The sequence below is a fragment of the Sesamum indicum genome, linkage group LG3 (genome assembly GCF_000512975.1).
Source record: "Sesamum indicum cultivar Zhongzhi No. 13 linkage group LG3, S_indicum_v1.0, whole genome shotgun sequence".
In the NCBI taxonomy this organism is placed as follows: Eukaryota; Viridiplantae; Streptophyta; class Magnoliopsida; order Lamiales; family Pedaliaceae; genus Sesamum; species Sesamum indicum.
The window spans coordinates 17,159,016-17,169,690 of NC_026147.1; the positions used below are offsets into that span (position 1 = coordinate 17,159,016).

General features: G+C 30.0%; 1 protein-coding gene across 1 annotated transcript; it reads right to left on the bottom strand.

The window, feature by feature from the left end:
• Window positions 6,864-9,633, bottom strand: LOC105158631 (GATA transcription factor 1-like). Its single transcript, XM_011075443.2, has 2 exons — window positions 9,172-9,633; window positions 6,864-7,861 (listed from the first exon to the last, which is right to left on the bottom strand). The coding sequence occupies exons 1-2, from the start codon at window positions 9,370-9,372 to the stop codon at window positions 7,208-7,210; spliced, it is 855 nt and encodes a 284-aa protein (XP_011073745.1). The 5' UTR covers window positions 9,373-9,633; the 3' UTR covers window positions 6,864-7,207.

Here is a 10,675-nt window from a genome sequence, read left to right on the forward strand (position 1 = left end):
TTAAATATTATAAAATTCAAAATCTAACATCAAGGGATCGATCGGAAAAACTAATTCACGAAAACGTCAATTTTACATCCATAATTTTGCTCGTAATGAAAAAAAAACAAAAATAGGGGAACATAATCGGCAGAGCGGGTGAATTGCACTGTATATCTCACATCTTACATCGTTTGTGATTTTGGTCCTCATTATTTTACAATTTAGCATATTTAGTCTCAATCTCAAAAAACTTACAGTTTACATCCCATTGATATTTTTCATACAATTCTTGATAGAAGGAGCACGTGCTTTTTAATGGATCATGCGCGTGCTCCTTCTATAAAAAATGTAATGGGAAATGCCAATAGGGTTTAAATTGCAATTTTTTCAGAATTTATGAAACTAAATGTGTTGTATCATAAACTAATAGGACCCAAATCGCAAACGATGTAAGTTGTGGGATTTGAATTGCAATTTTTCCTCAATAGAGTAGTTCTTCTCAAACGCGTACACAAAAGGCCCCCATCGGCCGCTGCTGTGAAATATCCTATTTGAATTATAACTACTATTCAAAAGTCGAGTCCAACACAAAAAGGATTCTTTATATTTAAATACAAAATTGGTGTAAATTGTATTTTACTATCCAAAACTATGCTTGTTTTTTACACTTCGTCATCAAAATTTTTTTTTTTTTTGGTTGACTTACCATGTCAACTTTGCAAAATTTGCACTTTGCCGTATATGAGTCTTTTTATTGATATTTTTATCTGAAAAACATCACATGCTGTGCATATGTGAAAAATATCACATTACATAACTCTTGAACATTATATGTGCACTGCATGTGAACTTTTTTCGACAAAAAAACTTGTTGAAAAATAATTATAAATGAAAAAGTATAAAATTTTGTAAAAGTTGAATGATAAGTTGACATTAAAGAAAATTTAAATACCAAAATGTAAAAACAATCATAATTTCAATGACAAAATATAATTAAGTCTAAACAATTTCATATATCGTATATTACAAGTAGTTCCATTTCACATCCTATTTTATGAGAAGATACGATCCCTTTCACATAATTACCTGCACTACTTTATATAGACAAAAATAATTAATCATATAAAATTAGGATTAATTAATTCTCCTCGGCTAAGATTTAATGTAATAATATGTGATTTGAAAAATTACATCTAGTACTCTTAAGGTTTGCTTCTGTCAACATATAAATTCCTCTATTAATAAAAAATTCATCGAATTCGATAATATTAACAGAAAAAGCTGGACAAAAATTCATATTTATCGGCGATTGACTTATTAGTAATCAAGTCAAATAAATTTTGTTATGACCAGATCATCCTTATACATCTTCATACTTTAATATATGTGAGGAGGTATATTTTCACCGTTACAAAGGTGGTTTAGTCACAAAAAATTTGTTTGACCTACAGTATGTCAGTAATAAGCCAATAAAAAATAAATATTAATTTTCTTTCAGTTATTTTGTTAATACAAATAAATTAAATGAATCTTGACTAATTAAGAAACTTATTTATTATAAGGAAGCAAAACCTCAAGAGTTCTAAATGAAATTTTTTAAATTATAATAATTTAAATTAATTATACTAAACCTCATAAAAATTATTATATATATGTAATCCTTTTGAAAAGGTGATAAAAAGGTTGGAAAAAGAAACTATAGAATAGTGGTGGATAAAGCTAAGTGGCCCAACCTGTCTCTGTAAAGACCTAAAGCCACTTTTACCTAAATTTGTAGTTATCTTTAAGTCTTTTACATAATTATAGGAAGGATGAAATTAATAATAATACTTTGTAATTCCCCAAGAAAAGTACTATTCTTGCTTGTAAAGGAAAAAGTTTGCTTAGAATAGAACTACATAGGCCAATAATAATTCAAATTTTGTACAAATTAATAATATGGTTGAGTTCATTTTATTATCAAATTTTTATCATTAGTTGATAAGATAAATAATAGTTCAAATAAATCCTTTTTCAAGTGAATTATAAGTTTATGTGACTATATTATAAATAGGGTAAATTATAATAAGCTCTTTTAAGGTTTGATATAATTATAAATGCATCTTATTTTTTTGATAAGTTATCGATATCCCTATGATGTTTTGTGAAATTATGTAATTTTAAGATGAGGGCTAGAATTGCCAACTTTACCCTTACTGTATTTTTCGTTTTTAAAATTTTAAACAGATTATAAAAAAGTTGTAACATACGCTCCCTCCCCCTCCCGGAGTTATTCTTGATGTAATATTTGCTCTTAATAAATGTAATACTTATCCTCTTAGTTGGAAGAAAATGGCCCTCATGTCTTGACAACTGTATTAATTTTATTATATTTTAGTATTTTGTACATGAAATTATTATCAAATTATTTTCTAATTAATTTTTTAATAAATAAATAATTTCAATTAAAAATAGTATAAGATATATATATATATAGAGTAGATATACAGTAAATAGAATTATATAACCGACAACCCATATATGCTTTTTAAAAAATTGATAAATATATATATATATATATATTGTTAATTATCAAAAGTTCGAGAAAAAAATATATATTTTATTATATTTTTAAAGAAAATACATTCAAAAAATCGATATGTAATTACTTATTTTATTTAAAAGAATAACTAATTAATTACTTAATTTTATAAAAAAATTAATGAAAACTTCTTGGAATTTTTTTTTATAATTCAAATAATATATTTTCAATTAAGAAAATTTTAATTAAACTTAAAATAAAAAATTGTTAAAAGAAGATCATTGCACTAAATATACATATATGTATATATATAATATAAAAGCAATTTCGTCCAAAATTGAATTTCAGGGGGTAAACGTTACATTTGTTAGTTTAAGAAAGTAAATGTTACATCAAAAATAATTTAGAGGGGCAAAGTTTATTTTACCCTAGTATGTATTATTTAGATTTCATTTATTTTATATAGTTGATCAGGGTATGATTTTTATAATTTTTTTATTAAATATTGATAGTTAGCATAAATAATTATAATCACATTATTTTATTTAATAATAATTCATCCCTTCAAAAAAAAAAAGTTCCAACATGAAAACATCAAATAAAATTACCAATTTATGCATAGAACAAATAGCTTCAAACGTTTAATGATTTGAGTTTATAAATTGGATTTCCTAATCAAATAATCCCATTGTCGACGAATCCTTGTACATGAATCGACAGTCATGTCCTTTTTTCATTTCCCCCTCGTTGCTATGATGAGACATTACTTAGTCATTGCTACGAAATTGCTGCATGTGCAAACATTGTGCATTTTCATCAACATGTCTCTCCAATTAATTAATAATATTAAACAATTTTATTTTTAATATTAATGCTAATTTAAATGCCATATATAGAGTATTATATATTGAAGAAAATATACCAAAAATCATAAAAATTTATTTTGGTTTTTTCAATTTTTAAAAGCATCTTAAAATTATTGTCTATATTCGAAAGTATCAATCGTAATTAGTACGTATATTATCATTTTTTATATTTTTTGATAAAAAAAATTAATTAGAATTTCTCAGGAATATATTAATTTAAACGAAGAGTTATAAGTCAATAAGAGATCCTATAACTGTATAATGTATTGTTATGTTTTAATAGCAGTGGTAGTTTACTTTTATTGTAATTATTTATTATTTATAAATATTTGATTGAATTGATGATCTGATTGTAGTCGATTTATTCAAAAAGAAAAAAATATTCGATTATTATAGGGCTAGAAATTCAAATGTCATTATTCTCTGTGCATTGTACTACGTCAATACATTAAAAATGATGGTAAATATATAAGTATTTTATATTCCCGATCAAATAAAATTAATCCAAAAAATTAAATTTTAACCACAATCGATTAATACTTTCTACTTCAATCAAACAAAATTAATGCATGACTACTTTCTACTTCAATCAAACAATTAATAACCATTGCACAATTATAGTTAATATATATATTAGTATTCACCATATTTGTCATTTTTAACTATGACGAATAGACATATTTTTATATTTAATTAAATTTGCGAGGATATTATAATCGATTTACTCAAAAAAAATATATATATATAATAAAGAGTTAAATTAATATTTTATTTAAATTGTATTTGATATATATTAAGTTATATATCTAAGTAATATATATTACATGCATATGTAAAAAGCATATTATTCTTTGCATAAGGTATGTATTATGATAATAATAATAATAATAATTAATAAAACATTAATTTTGTGAGGGCTGCATCAATATATATACAGCTTATGAATTTATTTAAAATGACTTTACATTGATGAAAGTTGTGAATAGGTAGCATTAGGTTTGGTTACAACCACCTCAGAATTCCATTAGCCCAACATATTAGGCCAAAAATTTTTTCTCAACTTTCTTATTCAATTAATATAATAATATTTTTTATTCAATTTTTATAATAATATCTTATCTTCTATTTTCAAATTAATTCATGTTACATAAAGTGTATGCATATGTATATATATATGCATAAATATTTGAAGGAAATATTTTCTACATTGAATGTATGGTTCTTGGTATTCATTTTTTAATTACATTATTAATATATATTTTTTGCATATAATTATTTTATGATATTGGATATTATAGTATAAATGCATTGGATGTATTTGTTGGAGCATGTTTATATTTAATATAACTATATATTAATTAATGTTTATTGAATAAACAATAGGGATGATCACAAAGTCCAAAGTCTTGTGTGGTACGGTTTTAAGATCATGTTAGGTTTTAGGAATAAAATAGTTTCTATCTCCCTCCTGACTTTTGATTGGGATATTTTATCTAAATTGTAATAAGCGTAGTCAAGTTTGGCAAGATTTATTTTTTGAAATAAAATTGTAAGAAAGCACCTACCTGATGGAGGTCCAAGAAGAGGCTCGTTGGACGAAGCTTACGGTGTAGAGCCCAAAAAACGAAGAGGGGTTATAAAGACCCATTTGAATGATAACAAATTAATAATTTGTAATAGGGTCACCTTAAATTGATCATTGATAATCAAAACATTTGCTATGGTCTGGCCCGTGACTAATATTTTGGTCACGCCTACAGAAACAATGGCTAATGACCATTGTGAAGCCATGGTTGATTTGTATTTGTCACGATTTTCTTCTTTAGCTATTGTGGCGGAAAATTTTATTTTTTGTAGTGATGTTTTAGATTTTTACACATTAGATTATCATCAAATAATTTTTTAACTAGATTTTTTTTAATAAGTGATGAATGTAATTGAAAGTGTAGAAGTTAATATATATATATATATATATATATAATAGATCTATTTTATTAAGTGAAGAATATAGATTCATAACAATATAATATATCCTAACTCATATTTACTTTTGAAAAAGAAAATCGACAATTTATATGCTTAACTAAAAATTAAATATTTTAGAAAAAAAATGAATACATATATTTTCATATTTTTTTTAAAGAAAACATTTTTGAAAAACGGATATGAAATTTTAATATTTAACAACTTAATATTATTAGCAAATTAATAAAATCTTTTATATGAATTTTAATGCGTGTTTATCGTACTCATTCATTACTTAACTTTGAGCTTATAAAATGTGATCGAATTTAAATTATTTAACTTGCTAATTATATTTTACCTTATTACAATTAAAATATATTTTTTAATTAAAAAATTAATTAAACTTAAATTATAAGGACAACACTGTTCAAATATTTATTGTAGGTGGTATACGTGTTTCATTTGTTAGTGTAGAATGATAAATATTACATTAGGAATAGTTGAACGGGCAAAATGTATTTAATCCAAAAACACACACACAAGAAAATGACTGCTGGAGAAAGCACAGAATACAAATTAGGGTTTTCACTTGAGTTTTGGTTATTTCATGTTTTCATTACAATAACTAAGGAGGATGCTCGGACAGAATATACCTACAATTGTACAAACAATTGGTGCCATGCTCATGCTATCATAATTCTTGATTCTCTGTGTATGATTCTGAAACAAGGGAGTAACGTAGCTGCATTTGCTCAATGCATACAACACGGTGTAAAGGAAAAGGAGGGGGAAAAAAGTGTGCAGACATAACATCTCTGTTGCGACGTGCAATGTGATGGTCGATCCTTGACCCCAGAAGGGCACTTGAGCGTATATTGATGTTCTCATAGTCCTCTTGTCGATCTGAAACGTCTACTGAAATAGCCGGATTCCCTGTGTTTAGCTAAAGCAGAAGCAGTGAAATGGCCAGGGTCGTTGCTGACAACTGACGCGATGCTTTAAAGAATATACTTACGGTAAATGATTAAACTGAAAAAGCTACAAGATCGATATCTCTAGCTCCAATGAGAGACGTTCTCCCATCAAACAGGTAGTTGCTCCAACGAGAAATGATCCGCCATGATATCTATGCAACTATGTAACTTTATCTCTTCATTTATCAACAAAGGGGTCAACTGCCCTTCCAACTTCAGAAACTCATTGCAATCAACAACTAAGCAAAAAAGCACCATAGGGTGCATCAGCTCGATCAACGACAGAGAAGGAAAACAATCTCAACGCAATCAATTATAGACTATTGAAATATAAGCGTGCCACCTTACAATCCAATGGTCTTGAATGGACTCACAGCCTTCCATCTAAGAATTACACAAGAAGACGTACAATACAGAACTAGAGAAGGGTACATAAGGTCATGAGAACAAACCAGAAACGGAGAATTATTGATCTACAAAATGTTGATCCATCAAACATAGACAACTCAGTTAACAAATCAACAACTAAATCAATGGCAACTCTTAGCCAAGCAATGTACAAACAAAAGTAGTTGATTGAAATATCACCAGAAACCACAATTTTTAAGTTCCTATAGCTCCTTTGCTTCGAATCCTTAAAAGTGAAAGGAAATAAACATTTTTCCCAGATTGTCTATTCTAATTCACAGCCAAAGGCAACGTCAAAATTCCCTAATGGATTTTGATTTTTTTTTTAAAAAAAAGGAAGAAAATATGGCCTCACTAACCATCTAGTCCATTACAACAAGCCCTAAACAAATTTCATAGACAGAAAAAGAAATGCTAAATCCTAAACTAACTGATCTAAGAAAAAATCAAGAGAGCAACACTGTAGGGAACTAACTACTCACCAATCACCACTATCCTACCCTATATTTACAAGCCACATTCACCGTGATTCCATCTCCCATCGGTATCTGCTTCTGCTTTCTCATCTCGATCACCTTTCTATGAGAATTCGAGTGCAACGTGCTTGAGAATGTTGGGCTACTTGCAGGCCGATACTCTGGCAGAAGCCGGCCTGACTTGTACCTCACCCCACAAGCATTGCAGAGTGTTTTTGGTCCCATAGGCCCTGCCCGCCACTGTGGGGTCTTGTCGGCTTGGCAGTGCAAGCACCTTCTCCCCAAACCAGCTCCACCGTTTGCTAACATTGGCAAAGGTGGCAATGCAAACGATGGTTCTTGTTTGTTCTTAACACTGACTTTGTTGGACCACAAGCAATGCTGGCTCACCAAGTCACCAAACCCGGCCCTTCTTCTTCTTCTTCTCTTGCTCCTGGCACGAACCGGATAGTTCGTCGGGACTTTGAAGCTGTCGCAGCAGCTCGCAACGGCACTGCCGTTGCTATTTGTATTGCTGTTGCTGCTGCTACTGCTTTTCTCAAGCACGGACACCGGGCTGTGCTGGTTCAAGATAAGTTCAGGATTGTCTGATAAAATGCCAAAGCAAGTCTCTACAGCCGGGAACGCGTCCTTGTTCGACAGCCATTCGAGCTCCTCCTCCACAAACTCCTGAAACACAATACCACAGCACAAATCAGAATTTGAACAAACTCCCATTTCAACTCAGTTCCAATGAAATCATCAACCACGACACGCCCAGAAACAAAAAATTACAACTTTGTTATACTCAACTGTCTGAACTAAGTTCCAGTTTCATCACTCCTCTCATAACCCGGAAATCCAGTGAACTAATAGTGAGTGGAGTTACTTGATATGAGTTCAAACACTGAAAAAGAATGAACAAAATGGGCTCAAAGAATTTAGAAAAAGACGCCTTCCCTAAACGCAGTTTACCTCTTAATTTTTCAAATTTGGTAGCATTAAGCCTTTTCATTTTTGTATATCAATGAAGCGGGACAGTATTCAAATGATGGAAAATTCTCACCGAAGCTAAATTTGACCAACCGATTACAAAGAAAGTGTATTTAAACTTATTAAATATTGGTCATTTTTTTTAAATTATAAATCAATCATATAAATATATTGTATTTTTAATTTTGTACCATATAATTAATTTAAGTTGAATTAAATCGGTCCGAATTAGAATTTCCCATAAATGATATACTGTGCTAAACATGCTAAAACACAACCAAATTGTGTTGGAAGACCCGTCTATTTTATTATTATTAGCTCTTGAAAAAATTAAAAAAATGAAAACAAACAAAGCCCAATTTTCCAACTGGCATTCTTGCAAGTGGACGGACACATTGGGGAATATATATATATTTGACGGGGACAAAAATGTCTTTTCATATGTAGGAAATTGGGCATTTGAGACAATTTGATTGGCTTCACCATTATAAGTAAGTGGGGGTATATATGCCCACATTATCACAAACGCCGAAAAGGACTTTTTAGCATTTAAATGTTACAGCTCATTCAGCGTTTTATGGGGTTGGGGGGACCGAAGACGCGTCCAAGAATTCCTCGAATTCCCAAAACTACCCCTAACCCGAATAATTAATTCCATTCCAGGACTACACTCGGCGAGTCTCATTCACCCAGTTCTAGGGTTTGTAAGGGCAAATTCGTCCATTTTCAAAAAATGTCCCGGCACTGGTAAATTACCAAAATGCCCCCCAGTCTGACTTTTCTCAGGAATAACACAAGACAACGCCGGCGACTTTGACTCGAACCTTCTCATCCCTGAGTCTACTCGGCGGGTCCCCACTCCGAGTCAACTCAAACCCGCCCGAGTCGGGCCGGTTCAATGCACGCAGGTCGGGAACACCCACAGACTCGCCCGAGTCACAGCCCCAAAAGCTTCCCCCTCGAGTTTTAAACGCAAACAGTCACACACAAAACAGGGTGAAACTTACAGAAAATGAACTGCTCCGGGCATCGAGGCGAAACGCCGTCGCCGCCGGGTTGGATGATTCCAAGGAGGAAGAAGAAGCGGAGGCTCTCTTGGAAATGGTGGGCTCCTCTTCTTCCTCACCTTCACCTTCTTCAAGAGTAAAGTCGAGGAGGTCGTCGTCAACCATGAAACACGCTTCCGCCGCCGTGTCCAAAATCTCCATTTTCTGTTCTGGTTTGGTTCGGTATGAGAAGAGAGAGAAGATGAAACGCTTTTAGTCTGAGTGAGAGAGAGAGAGAGAGAGAGAGAGAGACTCTCTTTCCTTCGCTTCCTTTTTTCTTATTGGGAGAGTGATATAATCACTGAGACGGACGTTCTTGAATCCTACGAGAGGCGAAGGTTTTCTTCTCCTTTTGTTGGGCTGTAACGGAGTGAATTTCCTTCACTGTGCGGGACCCACCGGAGGAGTTATTTCCTGTTCACTCGCTACAGGTTATGTTTACCTGTGACCTCACCCTTCTTTGATATTATTGGATCATCATTATTTTTGGGACATATTAAGCAATTTTGAATTATTCTTATCCATTCCACGTGTAAAAACATTTAATAATGTGAATTATGTCGAATCAGCATCCACAATATGTGAATTGGAAAGAAATTATCTTTTTTCAATCAATTGATTATAGTTAAATTAATAATTATTATTAAAATAGAATAATATTTACACATTGATATAGCATATACCCCTGACCGTATCTATTTAGATAATTGGGACGAGATTTGATTTATTAAAAATAAGAATATTGGTTATGAGAAAATCCAAATTTCAGGTAAGTAAATAAAGTAAGATTTTATGGAATTCAAGAATTCAACGATTATTGTAATTAATTATCAAAAATAGAAAATCGGATAGATTGGGATTTTTTAAATTAGGAACAATTTCTCTTTACAATTACTTAATTTAAAAGATTAAAATGCTCTACAGATCTGATGTTTGAATAAAAATTAATTTCTAACTTATTTTTTTCCCATAATTTCCAAACATTAGGTAAATTTATTCCACCTTAGATTTATTTAAAAATAGAGATAATAATTGTAGTAGTGCATGGATGTGATGTTGCCTTTAATCATTTTTTTCAATCTATGTTCTTGAAAAGTTTCCACATTATTTTATATTCAAATCTTCTTTTTTCTTCACAATGAGGTACAATCTTTTAATATTTTCAAATTTTGATTTATTTGAAATATTAATTGTAATTAATATTTTTTAAAAAATACACTTTAATTATATAACAAATATAATTTATTTTTGTATAATTAATTTAAAATGGACATTACTTTATATTATAATTTTCTATTAATTCGTTATAAATTTATATTTAAAGGGTTTTGAATTTTTGTAACGACAAATTAATCCCATTTTCAGTCAATTTTATTATTATGTGCATTTCATATTTTCTAGAAAAAATATTTATACTATTTTTTAATATATTTAAAATGAATTTAATTATTTGATAGGTTTTAAA

Excerpts from the sequence above, each read along its gene's own strand:
- LOC105158631 (XM_011075443.2), bottom strand. The coding sequence starts at position 9,372 with ATGGAGATTTTGGACACGGCGGCGGAAGCGTGTTTCATGGTTGACGAC. Across the intron at positions 7,862-9,171 it reads CCCGGAGCAGTTCATTTTCT|GAGTTTGTGGAGGAGGAGCT; the intron begins GTAAGTTTCACC and ends ATTGTGTTTCAG.